The 17,892-nt window shown below is 36.1% G+C and overlaps 1 protein-coding gene across 1 annotated transcript; it reads left to right on the top strand.

The window, feature by feature from the left end:
- The first annotated feature begins 1,159 nt into the window (after positions 1-1,159).
- Positions 1,160-4,723, top strand: LOC141620050 (uncharacterized). The gene is made up of 7 exons (XM_074437022.1): positions 1,160-1,244; positions 1,619-2,896; positions 2,981-3,096; positions 3,185-3,344; positions 3,477-3,736; positions 3,950-4,046; positions 4,497-4,723. The coding sequence occupies exons 1-7, from the start codon at positions 1,160-1,162 to the stop codon at positions 4,721-4,723; spliced, it is 2,223 nt and encodes a 740-aa protein (XP_074293123.1).
- Positions 4,724-17,892: the final 13,169 nt, after the last annotated feature.

The raw sequence follows: 17,892 nt of genomic DNA, 5'->3' as shown, positions 1-17,892 counted from the left end.
AACCCAGCGTATTTTTGTGTGTGTGCACAATCTGATTTCTTGCAATCTTAGGCACCGATTTCTTGAGGAAGAATACTCGATTGCTTGGTAAAGAATTCGGATGGCTTGTGCATATTCCCAAGCAAACTACTTACATTATTTTAATAACTTGTGCTTATGAGTGTAAGATATTTTAATGTAAAGTATACTACTTGAACATTATAAATAGCTTGCTTAATTCATTTTTACAAGTGTGCAACAAACGAGTTTTAAACTGAAAAAGACTTAAGCTTTCAATCGAGTAAATTAACTTTGCAAAACCGTTTATCATTTCAAAATATTTGAATCTTTTGCAAGTTTGTTTATTTATCTTTTGAGTCTTTTACTTGAGTTTGTTGTTGCACCTAGTCGTTTTAGTCGTGTTCAAGGATCCCGTGTTTTGTACTTAAACTTTATCTCCTCCATTCAATTGAGTGAACAACATTGAGATAAGTGGTCTTGTAACAAACGGGTAGAACCAAAAAGTCTTAGGATGGAGTTATCTTTAAGCATGAAGTCTTCGAAGCGGAGTAGCTTTTGAGCATGAAGTCTTTCGGCGGAGTAGCCCAAAGCAAAAGTCTTATTGCGGAGTAGCTTTAAGCAAGGAGTCTTTCGGCGGAGTAGCCCAAAGCAAAAGTCTTGGAAGCGGAGTAGCTTTTAAGCATTAGCAACCGGAGTAGGTTGGGGAGTTGTTTTATTATTCGGGGTGGTCTTAGTTTGTATGAGTTTACTTCTGAGACGTTTAATAAAATAGCGTCGGACGTAGGTCGCGGAGTAGTGACCGAACCAGTTTTAAAAAAACATCGTTAGTCGTGTCTATTTCGTTTTATTTCCGCTGCACACTCTACTCACGTTTTTATCTACAAAATCAACTGTTGAGTACACTGTAACTTCTGCTTGCTGAATCGTTGTTGAATTCCTTTAACTCTCTAGTTCTAAGTATCGACTTCTCCTTTCATCTAAGCATTGTTTAAAGTGTTTAAGAGTTTTAAAAGAAGCTTTCATTAAGCTTAAAATTTTAAATAGACACCTAATTCACCCCCTCCCCCTCTTAGGTGCCCTCGTCCGTGACTCTTCAATTGGTATCAGAGCCTTGTGCTCTTGATAACTGGTTAACTACCAGTGAGTTGATCCTATAGTCATGGACGGGAAACATACTAAGTACCCTATCTTTAAAGGGGATAACTACTCCTGGTGGAAGCACCGTATGGAATACTACGTTAAAAGTACGGATTATGAGTGTTGGGTCATTATTCAAAAGGGTCCCCTTGCTATAACGATTCTCCGACTACGATGGGAACAGTCTGAAAAAGTGAGGAAAGTTATGTCGAGGCTGACTATCGTAAAGTCGAGAAAAATTCTAAAGCCATGTCCATTCTTCAATATGGCATCGGTGAACAAGATATTAATCGCATCTCCGGATGTACCTCGGCTAAAGAGATTTGGGACACGTTAAACCTTGCATATGAAGGAACGTCTCAAGTCAAGTAGCATCGTATTGACCTTCTCATGCAACAATATGAGATGTTCAATATGATGAAAGATGAGTCAATCAATGGTCTTTCTTCTCGCTTTTCTAGTATTGTTAATGAACTTAAAGGTCTAGGTAGAGAGTTTGAATCCGAGGATATAGTCCGAAAGATCCTTCGTAGCCTAAGTGATAAATGGCAACGGAAGGTGACGGCTATTGAGGAGGCTAAAGATCTGTCCAAGTTGTCCCTCAATGAGCTAATGGGATCACTCATGGCACACGAGTTAAGTCTCGCAAAGTGCTTGGGTGAAAGTTCAAAAGCTAGAGGTTTCGCTCTCAAATCAACCTTAAGTGATGAGGAAGAAGATGGAGATGACGAGCAAGCTATGTACTCACGAAACATGGCGGATATGATCAATAGTCACAATCCTAAGAAGTTCAACAATGCTAACAAAAAACGTTTTCAAAAGAAGAGATCTTATTCCACGGTGGCTTGTTTCAAATGTGGTGAGAAAGGTCACCTTATCAAAGATTGCCCCAAGTGGAATGAGTTCAAATATAGAGAAAAACGAGATTTTGCAAAGAAAGATTTTAAGCATAAAGTCATGTCTACAATATGGGGTGCATCTGATTCCGATGAGGATGAAGTCCTTGAGGAAGAATTAGATGCCAAAGTTTGTATGCCAACTCGTCTTGATCTTGACGGACCCAAGTCTTCAAAGAAAGAATCCGCACTCTGTCTTATGGCGCACTCCGATGACTCCAGCGATGACTCCGACACCGAGGTAATGAATCTCAAGAACAAGGTGAGAACTCTTTCTAAGGATAAGCTTTGTTTGATGTTTGATGATGTACTTGACAAGAGTCTTGCTAAAAACGATAAACTCTATGACTTGCAAACTCAAATTGAGGAAATTGCTGAAGAAAATGTTGGTCTTAGAGAGTGTCTAGATGAGATAAAAGAAAGTAACATCATTCCATCACTCAGAAAAGAAATTAAGAAATTGAGGAAAGAAAACCTTGTTCTCACGAATATTGCTAGCTCGTCAAAATCAACAGTTGCCTCAACTGTTGTTTCTGATGTTGAAAAAGAAAACGAGTCTTTAATTATTCAAGTTGATATTTTCATTAAAGAAAGAGACTCGCTGCTAGCTGACCTTACCTCGTGTCGACATGATAATAAGCAACTTGAAGAAATTGCTATGTTTCTTAGTGATGAATGTAGTCATGCTAAATCCGCTTTCGACAAAGTAGGCAAAATAAATCTTGACCATCTTGCTAAAATTGAAACATTGACCAAAGAGTTGCATGATGCTAAAGAGTTTTACAGGAAATGGGAATGTAGCCAAAACATTTTAGACTCCCTCATAAATCAGTCCCAAAAATCTGAAGAGAAAGCTGGACTTGGTTTCCAAAGTGTGATTCGATGAATCAGAATAACCCGAAAACCAGAACCAAACAAGACTGATTTTCGAAGGAGAAAATATGCAGGCCTTCCTGAGTATATTGTTTGCAAGTTTTGTAGTAAAACTGGTCATGACTTTAATGGTTGTGCTAACCGACTAAACGACTTAAATAAAAACATCAAGGTTGCTAAAAAGGAGTGGGTTCGCAAAGATTTGATTAACAATGCAACTCACAAAAAGGGATCCAAATTCGTTTGCATTCCTAAACTAACCTCTTGATTTCTTATAGGCATTAGTGAGAGGCAGCAGTAATTGGTACTTGGACAGTGGATGTTCACGTCATATGACGGGAAGTAGAAACCAATTTCTCTCACTAGAAGCCTACAATGGTGGCACCGTGATGTTTGGTGACAATAAGAAAGGTGAAATTATTGCAATCGGGAAGGTTGGTAAGTCATCGTCACAATGTGTCGACAAAGTGTTGCTTGTCAAAGGTTTAAAGCATAATCTCCTTAGCATATCTCAATTGTGTGATAATGGTAATATCGTTGAATTTTGTGCTAGTGAATGTCGTGTCTTAGATGGTAATACAAGGGAAATTGTTCTTGAAGGAAAACGTGTTAAAGATGTTTACTTGACTAATCTTTTTGCATTGTCTAGTCGTACCATGTCTTGTATGAGTGCTTTGAAAAAGAACGACCCATGGCTTTGGCATAAGAGATTAGGTCATGTAAATGCTAGAACATTGAACACCCTTAAGCGACTTGACTTAGTCGATGGCATTCCTAATATGAAATTTGACTTTAATAGTTTGTGTGATGATTGTGCTAAGGTGAAGCAAGTAAGAAGCTCCTTTAAATCCAAAAAGTTCATTAGTACATCTAAACCTCTTGAGTTACTTCATATTGATTTATGTGGTCCAATGCGTGTTAGAAGTAAAGGAGGTAGTCGTTTCTTATGTGTGATTGTTAACGATTTTTCACGATTTGTTTGGCTTCTCTACTTGAGTTCTAAAGTTGAAGTATTTGATGAATTTTTAATTTGGTTTAAAAAGGTCCAAAACAAGTTTGATAAAAATCTCATATCCTTGAGATCTTACCATGGAACCGAATTTGAAAATTCCTCATTTATTACTTATTGTGATGAGCACGGTATTAGCCATAACTTTTCCGCGCGTGCTACACCTCAACAAAACGGGGTTGTAGAGCGTATAAACCGTACACTTGAAAACATGGCTAGGACTATGCTCATTAGTAGTAATTTGCCAAAGAATTTTTGGGCCGAAGCCGTCAACACATCATGTCACATTTATAACCGTGTTATGATCCGAAAAATGCTTAACAAAACACCCTACGAGTTGCTTAAAGGAAGAAAGCCTAATTTATCCTGTTTGAAATGTTTTGGAAGTAAATGTTTTGTTTACAACAATGGAAAGGATAATTTGGGTAAATTCGATGCTCGTAGTGATGAGGCCGTATTTGTCGGTTATTCGGATCGTAGCAAGGCTTATAAAGTGTATAATAAACGAACCATGAAAATGGAAGAAAGTGTTCATATCATATTTGATGAGTCTAGTCTTTTTCATTCTAATACACAGGAAGAGGATGATGAAGATGATGAGGACTATGAGCTTGGAATGATCCGACATGACATGGATGATGTACACGAAGAGAACGAACAAGAGGAGCCAAATCAACAGTCGGATCAACTGTTGATTGAAGGAACTGGCCAAGAGACAGGGGGAACAAACCACTTGAACCACAAAATGAGGCTACGACATCCAGGGGGAATGAGGGTACAGTTGAATAAAACGAACAAACAGAAATAAACCCTCAAACACAAAATAAACCAGAACCAACAGTTGAGCGAACTGTTGAGTCAGAACCCCAAGAAGCCTCACAATCCTTAATCGTACCAAAGAAGTGGAAACACCAAAAATCTCACCCCCTTTCTAACTTAACCAGTGACTTGAATTCGGGAAGGAAAACAAGATCATCACTCAATGATTTCTTTGCATCTCATGCGTTCCTCTCACAAATTGAACCGACGAACATCACCATGGCACTTGAAGATCCAAGTTGGGTGATGGAAATGCAAGAGGAACTTAATCAATTCAAAAGGAATGAGGTATGGCATCTTGTCCCTAGACCTACTGGTTATACCGTGATTGGTATCAAATGGGTCTTTCGCAATAAGCTAGATGATTCGGGCAATATCGTAAGGAATATAGCTAGACTAGTGGTGCAAGGATTTAAACAACAAGAAGGCATTGATTATAATGAAACCTTCACACCAGTAGCTAGGCTTGAAGCCATACATATGCTCATAGCTTTTACAGCTCACAAAGGCATCAAACTGTTTCAAATGGATGTCAAAATGGCTTTTCTAAATGGTTATTTAGAGGAAGAGGTCTTTGTGGAGCAACCAACGGGTTTTATGAACAATGAATTTCCAAACCATGTTTTTAAATTGGACAAGGCGCTTTATGGTTTAAAACAAGCTCCAAGAGCTTGGTATGATCGCTTGTCAAAATTTCTTTTGGAAAATGGTTTTGTGCGTGGATCGGTTGATAAGACATTGTTCATAAAGTCACAGTGTGGTGAACTGTTGATTGTACAGATTTATGTCGATGACATAATATTTGGTGCAACGAATAAACTCCTTTATTTGTACTTTTCGGAACTAATGAAATCTGAGTTTGAGATGAGTATGATGGGAGAACTAGGTTTCTTCCTTGGGCTTCAAATCAAGCAAACTCAAGATGGTGTGATGATTCATCAACAAAAGTATATAAAGGAGATGTTATGTAAGTTCGGTATGACTAATTCTAAACCCTTCTCTACACCTATGGTTTCATCCACAAAGCTTGACAAAGATGAGAATGGTAAGAAAGTTGATGAAACGATGTATCGAGGTATGATCGGTTCATTACTTTATTTGACCGCTAATCGACCGGATATTTTATATAGTGTATGTCTATGTGCTCGTTTCCAAGCTAGTCCTAGAGAATCGCATTTCATTGCCGTAAAACGTATTCTTAGGTATTTAGTTGGAACGTCTAATTTGTATCTTTGGTATCCCTCACATTGTCCTTTTGAGCTTTTAGGATACTCGGATGCAGATTATGCCGGAAGCGTTGTTGATCGAAAGAGTACATCCGGGATGGCTACTTTCTTAGGTCCGTGTTTGATCTCATGGGCGTCTAAGAAACAAAACACCGTTTCTCTTTCCACCTCTGAAAGCGAGTACGTAAGTGCCGCATTGTGTTGCGCGCAAGTTCTTTGGGTTCGACAACAACTAAGGGACTATGGTATTATCTTTGATTCAACTCCTATCTTTTGTGATAATACGAGTGCCATTAAATTTTCAAAGAACCCTATACAACACTCAAGGACTAAGCATATTGACATAAGACATCATTTTTTACGTGATCATGTGGAAAAAGGTCAAATTCGTCTTAAATTTTGTAGAACGGAAGATCAAATAGCCGACATTTTTATAAAACCGCTTGAAAGAGAACAATTCTTAAAACTTCGGTTGGAAATTGGTTTGTTGGATTCCGCGTAAAATTTTATGACGACTTGCCCTCGATGATTGACTAGAGTAGATGTTACATTTGTTTTTATAAGTGATTATGTGTTATTTTTACTCAATGAATTAAATGATTAATTTGCATGTAAATCCAATGGGTAAAGTAATTATTCACATGGAGCCACTAAACCTTCATCTAACCATCAAATCTCACTTTCCCCATTACCCATGTCCCTAGAGCCGCCTATACACCCAAAACCGGCTACACCCACCTTCCTCTCAACCAATCAAATAAAAAAGCCTAAAACACTATTCACCCAGCTCATTTACTACATGTATAACTTTCAACTCTTAAATCATGACCTCTTTACTCACTTTCAAAATATTCAAAAAATTACATCTTCCCCAAAATATTTTCCAAAACCGTCCTACACATCCCTCTACCAACTGTCACTTTTACTTTCACTATAAGAATCATGCCTCCAAAACCAACTAAACCGAAAACTTTGAAGGAAATCCGAGACTCCTACAAGCCGAAAACTGCATCGGTTAAACCACAAATCGAAAGTCTTGGATCAAAAACTGCCCAAAATCAAAAACCAACAAAGAAACCTAGAGTCTTTGTGCCAAACGCCCCAATGACAAGGAAGAAATCAGTTGCTAATCGTCCTAAAACAGCTGCCGAGGCTAGGAGATTCTCAAGTCGGGTGTTCAATCAAAAATTCGAATTGAATATGCCGCATGCAACTGAAACCGAGGGTGAAGAAGGAAGCTCACGGGTTGTTGGTGAAGTTGATGATGATGGAAATCCAATCATTCAAGAAGTTGAGGAAGTTGATGTTGGTGTTGGTAAGGAAAGTGAAAAAGATGAGGAGATTGTTGATGAGGGTGCCGAGAAGGAAGGAGAGAAAAACAGTGAGGAAAAGAAAGATGTTGAAAGTAAAGAGGAGAATGAAGAAAACAATGAGAATGAAATTGAAAAGAGTGTGGAAAAATCAATTGAAAAAAGTGAGGAAAAAGAAAAGAGTGTGGAAAATTCAATTAAAAAAAGTGAGGAAAAAGAAAAGAGTGTTGAGAAAAGTGTGGAGGAATCGGTTGAGAAGAGCAATGGGAAATCGAAATCAAAATCAAAATCAAAATCGAAATCGAAGGGAAGTGTTGGTAGTGATGAAATGTTGAAAGATATGTTTGGAAATAAAAGGCGAAAAAGGAAAGGCAAAACCGTGAGTAAGGCAACGGTTGTGGAAACGGAAATTGACACGGAGAAATTGAATGCCGTCTTCAATGATGACGAGTTATTCAAGGAGGAAACCGTTCCCAAACCGAAAGGCAAAGCTAAGAGAGTGTCCACTCGGTTGATCTCAAAGAAAATAAAAGTGGAGGAAATGGCAAAGGAAGTTGATGAATTGAATAGTGCTATGATTGCTATTGAGCAACCTCTTGATGAGAACAAGTCCAAGGCACTCGAGATTCTTCATGGGTATCGCTTTCCAAAGGATATCTTTGATTGTTGCAAGCATGTCATTCAAGGAAACTTTAAGTCGGGTCGTCGCTATGAACTCGAATGGTATGATTCGTCCCCCGCTTTTAAATTCTTTAAAGATGCAATTCATGCACAAAAGTGGGAGAGTCTTCTTAATCAATATAACCGAGTTTATTTAGCGGAGATTGTTCAATTTTATACTACGGTCAAAGTCGATGTCCAATCGGGTAGTCTTACCGCCGTTATCAATAACAAACCCTTGTGTCTCAATGTTGAAATTGTTGGAAATTTACTCGGTATTCCTACAACCGGGTTGTCCTCATTTCTTAAGGGTGGTTGGCCGACTATTGATAGTATAAGTTCCTTGACCATCACAAAGTTTCTAAGTCCCAAAGCTACGTCCCCTATCACACTCAAACCGAGAGAAATCAAAATAAACCACCGGTTCTTTTTCAATTTCATTTATCGAAACTTGATTCCATGTAATGAGAGCCGTGGTGTGTGTGGTGTGCTAGACATGTGGTTGATTTATTATCTTGCTAAACACCTTCAAATTAACCTACCCGCTTTGATGTTCTTTCACATTAATCATCTTGCTAAGATTGTTGAAAAGCGTAAGGTTGATAGTTTCACCGTGTTAGCATATGGGATGTGGTTATCGGTCATTTTCGAGAAAATGGATATTGTGGACTCGACTAGTTTCGGTGTGGATCACATGTGTGACACTATGACCTCGGGAGTTTTATCACAAATGTACTTGAAAATTGATGGTGATAAACTTGCTCGTATTTGGTCGGGTATGAAGGCTACGGATGTCTCCTCCTCCTCTGTGCAATCATCTTTCTTGACATGTCTCACTAAGGATGTTAAAGCCTTGTTGGATCTCCAACATGCTCAAATGAGTGAGATTGCGGGTCTTCGTTTGGAAGTGTCGTGTTTGCGTAAGGAACTCAATTAGGTTAAGGGTCAAAATGAAGAACTCTTGGAGATGGTTCACGGGTTGGTTGGAGAAGAGGATACCGATGAAGTTGATGATTGATCTCTTGCTCTATGCCGTACCTAGCCTATGCCGTATGTCATACCAAGCCTTTTGCCATAACCATGCCTAATGCCTAATCAAACCAAAAGCCTTTCTAATCCCTTTTTACCTTGGCTTTGTGTTTGTGATATATTTTGCTAATATTGGTTATGTTGTTAGTTGTTGAACAATTTGTTTTGTATAACTCTAATCCTTATTTAGACTTGTGTTCTTCCTACTTGATGATGTCAAGAGGGGGAAGTTGTTTAAAATTACAGGTGGTGATTTAATGACTCTTAGGCTTGCGTACACCCTAACTATGTTAACTTGGCGATTAAATGTTCTACCTAGGCTAACGAAAAATTTGATTAATTTTCAATGACCATGTATTTATGCATCTTATTTTGATCATGTTTTGACTTGTTAACCTTGACCATGGATTAAGGGGGAATTGCACACTCAATTTTATTTGTCTTGCCATCATCAAAGGGGGAAATTGAAGAAACCCAATTTGATTAAGCTAGTGTTGATGATGCCTTAAGACAAATTAATCTCATTGTTATTTAATTGTGTGCCTCTTAAGTTTAGCCATGTAGCATGAAGCTCCAATTGTCAATTCAAGGTTATCAAGAATGTCATCATGAAGATCAAAGATGAAGATTGTCATTAGTGCTAAAGTCATGTGTTGTAAGGTGATCGTTTAACACGAATTTACGTTTAGGTGCAAAAACAACAGTTGAGTCAGCAGTTAATTAAAGCTCGTCTTTGAAAGAAATATTTCAAAAATATTTTAATCTTTGTTAAAATGCTTTTAATGTTCACAAATGTTTTCTGGAAATATTTTGAAGTCTTTTAAAGAAAATTGAGCTTTCAATGACTTGCTAAGGAGTTTGCTTGCACAATAAGACACTTACTATAAATGGATTGTTTGCTTTTACATTTATGGAAATGTTTATAGTTCCCATAAACACAACCATTTATGCTTGTTTCTTGTTGAAAAACCCAGCCTATTTGTGTGTGTGTGCACAATCTGATTTCTTGTAATCTTAGGCACCGATTTCTTGAGGAAGAATACTCGGTTGCTTGGTAAAGAATTCGGATGGCTTGTGCTTGTTGCCCAAGCAAACTACTTACATTATTTTAATCACTTGTGCTTATGAGTGTAAGATATTTTAATGTAAAGTATACTACTTGAACATTATAAATAGCTTGCTTAATTCATTTTTACAAGTGTGCAACAAACGAGTTTTAAACTGAGAAAGACTTAAGCTTTCAATCGAGTAAATTAACTTTGCAAAACCGTTTATCATTTCAAAATCTTTGAATCTTTTGCAAGTTTGTTTATTTATCTTTTGAGTCTTTTACTTGAGTTTGTTGTTGCACCTAGTCGTTTTAGTCATGTTCAAGGATCCCGTATTTTGTACTTAAACTTTATCTCCTCCGTTCAATTGAGTGAACAACATTGAGATAAGTGGTCTTGTAACAAACGGGTAGAACCAAAAAGTCTTAGGATAGAGTTATCCTTAAGCATGAAGTCTTCGAAGCGGAGTAGCTTTTGAGCATGAAGTCTTTCGGCGGAGTAGCCCAAAGCAAAAGTCTTATTGCGGAGTAGCTTTAAGCAAGGAGTCTTTCGGCGGAGTAGCCCAAAGCAAAAGTCTTGGAAGCGGAGTAGCTTTTAAGCATTAGCAACCGAAGTAGTTTGTGGAGTTGTTTTATTATTCGGGGTGGTCTTAGTTTGTATGAGTTTACTTCTGAGACATTTAATAAAATAGCGCTGGACGTAGGTCGCGGAGTAGTGACCGAACCAGTTTTAAAAAAACATCGTTAGTCGTGTCTATTTCGTTTTATTTCCGCTGCACACTCTACTCACGTTTTTATCTACAGAATCAACTGTTGAGTACACTGTAACTTCTGCTTGCTGAATCGTTGTTGAATACTTCTAACTCTCTAGTTCTAAGTATCGACTTCTCCTTTCATCTAAGCGTTGTTTAAAGTGTTTAAGAGTTTTAAAAGAAGCTTTCATTAAGCTTAAAATTTTAAATAGACACCTAATTCACCCCCTCCCCCTCTTAGGTGCCCTTGTCCGTGACTCTTCAGCATCCACGAGAGTCATTCTAGACATAGAATGCTAGGGGTAACGAGTTCTTAGTGTCTATGTCACTACTTTGTGTCTTGACATGAGACGAAGTATTCGAACTGTTTCTAATTTTCCACAATAAATTGGTGGCGACTCCATAAATGCAAACGCTTGTTTCCAAAGTGCCCCCGTGGGCCCCCTGTATCCACAAGTCCTCACACATGACCGACTTAACATGTTTACCAACAACACCTTTTGACTTCAAAAGTGAAGATAACCCCATTCAATAAGGAATAATGATTGTTCCATCTACAGCAGGCTTAGACACTTTATTCAAAACATATTCAATGTGACCAAAAATTAAGAACGACACATTTACCTTATCACCATTAAGGATATGATAGAGCAGCCTTACCTCCTGACTGTGCACCTTGTTCTTCCCCTTCTTTTGCGATAAAATGGTATTATGAATAACATTCAGCCAAAGATTCGCAATAGAAGAAAGAGAAGAAGGCACAACCTAAGAACTGAGTATAGCATTTTCATCAAAGAAACGCTTGATACGAAGCTTAGCCTCATCATCAACTGACCTCCACCCATTCCAAGCTTGAATTTCAATCCCCTTAAGGCTGAGTCCCATCAGATTAGCAAAATCTTCCATTGTTATCTTGATGATTTTTTCTCCAAAATTAGCAGATAAAATTTTCTTTTCAATTCTCAACGTACCCAAAATTGAGTAAGTTGAACAAGAAAAATTTTGTGTGGTGTAGCAAGAAACTTACCCCAATCTTGAACTTCTAGTTTTACCTTAAATTCTCGCACAGCAGGGGAGTCACTATACTTATTGGACTAAAAAATTCTACCATAGAACAGAGGATAACGAAGAACCTTACAAACTTGTTTGAGTTCGTTCTTCATGAGTCAAATGTCGTGAAAAGCTTGATATATTGAATGATTTTCCATGGCGGATTGAAGAATAGTATGTAGATGAATTAAATAGAGTTATAGAATGTTTAGAAAGAGAAAATATCTAGAGAGATAACGGTGAATAAGAGAATGTGTTTTTTAAGTTAATAAACTGTATGTACAATCTTATCTTCCTTCTATTAATACAAGAACATTTAGTGCATCAACATTCATCCACATCATCAAATAACATAAACTAATTGTGCAATAGTGGTAGGCCTCCTTAGAAAAAGAAAAAAAACTACTTTAATTTATTGTATAACATTGGAGGGCGCAATTTTTCAGTTTTTGTTCGTTTCTAAATTTTCCAATTGCATATTTTCACTTATAAAATTTTTATATACCACATAGTTTTAAATTCATATTTATTTTATATGGTGTTCAAATTTCCAAAATGTTTAGAGCAAAAACATTTTGAGCACGTCATTAAGTTAATGATATATTAATGTTTTGTAAATTATTAAAAATTCAAAGATGCATTATATTAATACAAACCGACAAATTTAGAGCAACAACCTTTTTCCAAAACAAGAATTTTTCATGGTAAATAAACCCTCTTAAACCCATCAATCATTAATAATAATAATAATAATAATAATAATGATCAATAATTATAAATTTTGCTTGGATAACTTATATATTAAAAATATTGATTAATTAAAAAATTTCAAAAATTAATAAACATGGAAAAACTATAAATCTGTTTTTGTGAATTCCGAGCATTGACATATAAGAAAGCAAAAGGAAAAAAGAAACACCTTTTATAAATTTTTAATTTTTTTTTTTATAAAGGTGGAGTAACCACTATTCGTTTCTGATGGAAAAAAAATGACAATTTGCATGCCTAACTAGATGTGGAATTTAGGAGGGTTGCACCAATCAACGTATTTATTTTTCACTTATATCATTCACTGACACACATTGTATATGTTACATGTTAATATGTTATAGGCTTATTGTCAATGAAGTAAATGCAAATAGTAATATTATATAGAAAATAAAATTACTTTATCATATAAAATATGTACATATCATTACTTACAGGCCCGTGCAAATTGCACAGGCTTAAAACTAGTTGTTTATATACAAGTATGAGTATCAAACTTAATATGTACAATTTTAACTAACTTTAATCCCAAATTATATGATCTACCAAATAGCTACCTCATTAGCAGGGGCGTCTTAAAACTATCGGAGGCCCGGTTCAAAGAAAAAATGAGGCCCTAAAACTTACATTCAAACTTTATAGCTGTAGATAGCCAGTATCTGTTGAGACTCCAACAAACACCCGATGATTATCGGACTTCAACATGCTTAGGAATCGCAGCGTTTGATCGACAGTTTTGTACAACTATACGTCGGAAAACTTAAAACGATTTCGAAAATAAAACATTTCAAAACATTTCAAAAGTACCTGGAGTGTTTAATGCATGACGACGGGGTCACAATGACACTAATTAGAGTCAAAACCGACACCGGACCAAAAACCGACTTAAAATTCAAATCCCGACTCCAACAACGAGTCAAATCGAGTCAAACACAAAAAACAAACTTTTCAAATACTTCCATGTTAAGGTTTCCCGGAATCCTTAGTGGTCAAGTACAAATCAAGTTCATCAAAACCTAGGATAGAACAAATCATGATTGCACTTGTGTGATAGTGACAAGACACCTCGAAGACCCGTGAAATGGCTCGCGCCTCTTCGAGCAGACCATCTGGCCACGTCGCTCAAAACGCACACAACCACCCATTTTCCTATAAATACCCCTCAAATGCCACCATTTGAGAGTTACGCGAGCGTCCGTCCCCTCACCTCTCTCTTAAAATTCTAGACTCGACTTCTCAAGTCACAAACCGACACGTGTTTACGACCTACCGATCGTAAACACAAGCCTTACACATTGTTTGGTACCGTCACCGTGCATTAAATAACTTGACCGACCATCTCGGCCACTACGCCATCACTAAACTTAAAACACTCTTTTTACATTGCTAAAACAGTTTTCAAACCGAGTTTTCTGACCAAACAAGTTGATACACTTTCGTCGATTTCTCGTCTCAAGCCTAGCATGCATAACATGCTAAAACATGCATAACATGGTCCAAATATGGGATAAATGAGCCAAAACCAGATTTTTGGCCGAGGCAAGGGCTGCTTGTGTAGCAGCCAGGCTCGCGCCTAAACCTCCTCCTCAGCCTCAATCCAACCGTGTTTGGTCTCTTCTTCCCCTTTATTTTCATTTCATATTTGTAATCGGTTCTCACCATTTCAAATATTTCAAACCATTTTTATGACAAATTTTTAACCATAAAACATTTTCACCCTTGGTTTCTAATACCATGACGGTTTAATCCGTGTTTCGGTGATAATATTTGGTTAATTATATTATAAAAGGTATTTTAAAACCTTTTATTTCATTTCTTTACATTTTGAAGAGTATTTTAAAGCCTTTCTCATTTCTTTACATTTTCAAAACAAATGTATTAGTCATCAAAACAAAATCATCCTTGGTTCTACATACCATGTCGGATTTTAACCCGAGTACGATGATGAACATTGACTAATTACAAACAAATGAACTTAAAACAATTAGCTCATAATCATTTTCAAAACTATTTATGTCAAGCTTGCTAAATCGAACCTGACATCGAATATTATCAAAACAGTGACGACTATTCAAGTCTCGTTCTTCACATCAACACAAAAGCGGCCTAAACGGTCTTTTCAAATCAAGACGGGTTTAAACACCCACTTTTCAACACATTTTACAAACTTTTTCAATGGTCAGAAGACGCTCTTCCATCGTCTGTTGACCCGCGCTTAAACAGGCCACTCATTTTTCCATTTTCAAACCAGGGCAGACCTGATTGCATCGCCTGACGGCTCGCGCCTCTTCTGGCTGCCTGATGCAGGGTCTGTTTCCTTCCAACACTTGTCTAGGATGATCCCGACTTCGTTTAACCCGAATACAGGACGGATCAGATGACAAATCTGCCCATTTCACATTATATTTGTAAAACGCCTTACTAAGACAAATGGATCACGTTATGCACCATAAACCTAACTCGGTAAATGGATGTTTAATTTCCGTCTTGCATGCAAATCAACATTAAATCCAACTCGACATCAAATACTTGATACTTGGATTAAAATAACCGACATAGAAAGCTCACATGTTAGATTTAAACTCGTGGATACGCATTCATGCATTTACCCGTTTTATCAACTTTTGCATTTAACCAACCAAGATCGATCAGTAGAGGCCGCTACCGAAGGCGGGATTGGGTGTCCGACTAAAGGGCTTCCCAATACGTTCCTTCACCTATTACTCAGAAATTTTGGATAGTGGACGACCTTATCCATGGCGTACGAGAGTCATTCTAGAGATAGGATGCTAAAGAGGGACGATTCCTTATGTTTAGTACCTATGTCAAACACCGCTTTTTGCCTTGGTTGACCTAGGTATAAAGTGGATTCGAACGGGTTCCAAGCATCCCACAAATGCTTGGTGGCGACTCCGAACATCTCTAATCGTTTCGAGACCCTTACCGAGACGAAACCAACCGATCTAAAATAATCCGGTCGAAAGCATTCCTTACGCCGCCGAGCGTGGCTTTCAAAAGACCGCTATACGTCCACAGATTGGCTTGGCATATAGGTGGTTATGTCCACAATAGCTATGAACATATTGTCAATTTTCCATTTGCTAACAAATAAAAGTATTTCATAAATTCATCCAAGTTTTACTAACATTTTGTAAAGAAAACATCTTTACATAAAATACCACATTCAATCCACGAAAAAACAAAATCCCAACCATACAAAAATTACTCGTAAATCAAAAACACAAAGCAATCTAACCCAACTTACTAAATCAACAATAAATAACCAAGCAACATTATTAGAGATGAAATTTTATTCAAGTTCACGCCCAAATCTTCTTCGTTTACATACGAAGGTATTAGAACGTTTGTGGTAATTAGAACAAGAACTTGCAAAATTTATCAAGATAGACATTAAAAGGGTAATTAGAACATTAAATTAATTAAAATCTCAAAAAACAATTATCACCTTGTTGTGACATTGTCAGTGGTCACGGTATGGGACTCCTCTGGCGTCATTAACAAAGAAGAAAAAGAGAGGAATTTCTACCTTATCTTCAGATTATTTATCTTTGGTAAACCTTCGGATTCGAAATTGATGAATTGGGTTGCCTTCTTTAAAAAAATATCAGCTAAATCTTTTATTAGGTGGGTAGAAGTGATTATAAATTTGTAAGAAAATTCAAAGATACTTGTAGATGAATATTTGATAATTTTGGGAATTTGGGCGTGGAAAATCTCAAAAGCTATATTGGAAAGAAAATAATTAAGGAGTAATTAACAGTGATTCTTAAACGTCTACTTCTAAGTTGTAGATATATATATATATATATATATATATATATATATATATATATATATATATATATATATATATCTTTTTTTACAATGAACGAACACAAACTTGGGCCCAAAATTTGGAGGCCCGGTGCGGCTGCCTTGGGCCTTAGACGCCCCTGCACATTAGAATCATGTCTTACGTAAAAATTTGCCTAATACTCCATAACTTTATCATTTACAAAATTCTAGTGACATATTGACAAGAAGGATCAGAAAACATTTACTACGACTACGAGTACCACACTATTTCTGTAACTTTTGTAATTTGAAAGTTAGTTTTTAACATACATCAAAACAAGGAGTCTCGGTCAAGCTCTTATCTACTAAGAGAATCTCTTATCTTCTAAGAGAATAAGAATTCTTAAAAAAAAATTCTCTCCAAAATGCTTCAACATAAATATGAAAACAAATTAGATTTTCTTTCATTAAACTAATCTTTCATTTAATAAATAATAATCTTTTCATCAACCTATAATTTTTCTACCTTTAAAATTTAAAATTTAATCTTTTAACTATATAAAATAAAACTTATATAAAAATATAAGCTATCCATACATACCATAAACTGCAATTATTAACTTCGTGTTGAAAAAGAATTTATTAAAATAATTTAAGGAAATTTATAAAATGAAATCATTAAATTTGAGATGATGAAAATATTTTTATAAATATACACATTTTATGAAATTACTCAATTCTCCTGATTTGAGATTAACTGGTTTTCTCAAATTTAAATACAAATTAATGAGGTGAATATAAAAATTAATGAGATATTAATCTAAAATCTATAACTGTAAAAGTAAAACAACTATTTATACCGTGCATTCATTGCGCGACATCTAGACTAATTTTTAACAATTATTCTTAATTACTTATCGAGGAAAATAATGTGAATATCATAGCAATTTAGGCAATTTAGTTGATGTAAATATTTTTGTACCCACGTATGGTTAATTTGATTGCTTTTTTTTCCCCGCATTTTGAAGTGTGCGTTCTCCCATGAGCGGTTCTAAAGGATGATTCATGTCAGCCAACCCCAAATTATTTTAGGATTAAAGCTCTGATGTTGTTGTTGTTGTTTTATGGTTAATTTGATTAATATTTTGATAAAATATTTATTTTGGCAAATAGTTTAAACACATAGGTATTTTGTACCCGACGTTGATTTATTTCACATGGCAAATGAGTCACAATAGTAGTTACAATATTGGAAGAATGTGGATTTTAATTAGACATAATGTATATAATATTTTTGTCTCAGCCATTAAGTTATGACCTATTGTACTTCCCTCACGTTCTCTAAGATCTTCCGCATTTCTTAAAACGTTAAATTCAGAAAGATGTTCCACTTTCCTTATTTGTCTATCATTTGTGACTATAATAACTTGTGACTCCACATCCTTTCCCTTACTTTCATTTACATTCACATATCATCATAACACTACATTTTCTTCAAAACAAATATGGAACATCTTAGA

The sequence above is a fragment of the Silene latifolia genome, chromosome X (genome assembly GCF_048544455.1).
Source record: "Silene latifolia isolate original U9 population chromosome X, ASM4854445v1, whole genome shotgun sequence".
NCBI lineage: Eukaryota > Viridiplantae > Streptophyta > Magnoliopsida > Caryophyllales > Caryophyllaceae > Silene > Silene latifolia.
Note: the sequence above shows the minus strand (reverse complement) of the source record. Positions and strands in the feature narration are given on the sequence as shown.

Bases quoted from the DNA above. Each gene is read 5' to 3' on its own strand.
- LOC141620050 (XM_074437022.1), top strand. From the start codon at position 1,160: ATGGACGGGAAACATACTAAGTACCCTATCTTTAAAGGGGATAACTAC. The intron at 2,897-2,980 runs GTTTCCAAAGTG...GAAAATATGCAG, and splicing joins TGAAGAGAAAGCTGGACTTG to GCCTTCCTGAGTATATTGTT. The intron at 3,345-3,476 runs GTAAGTCATCGT...GTCGTGTCTTAG, and splicing joins TATTGCAATCGGGAAGGTTG to ATGGTAATACAAGGGAAATT.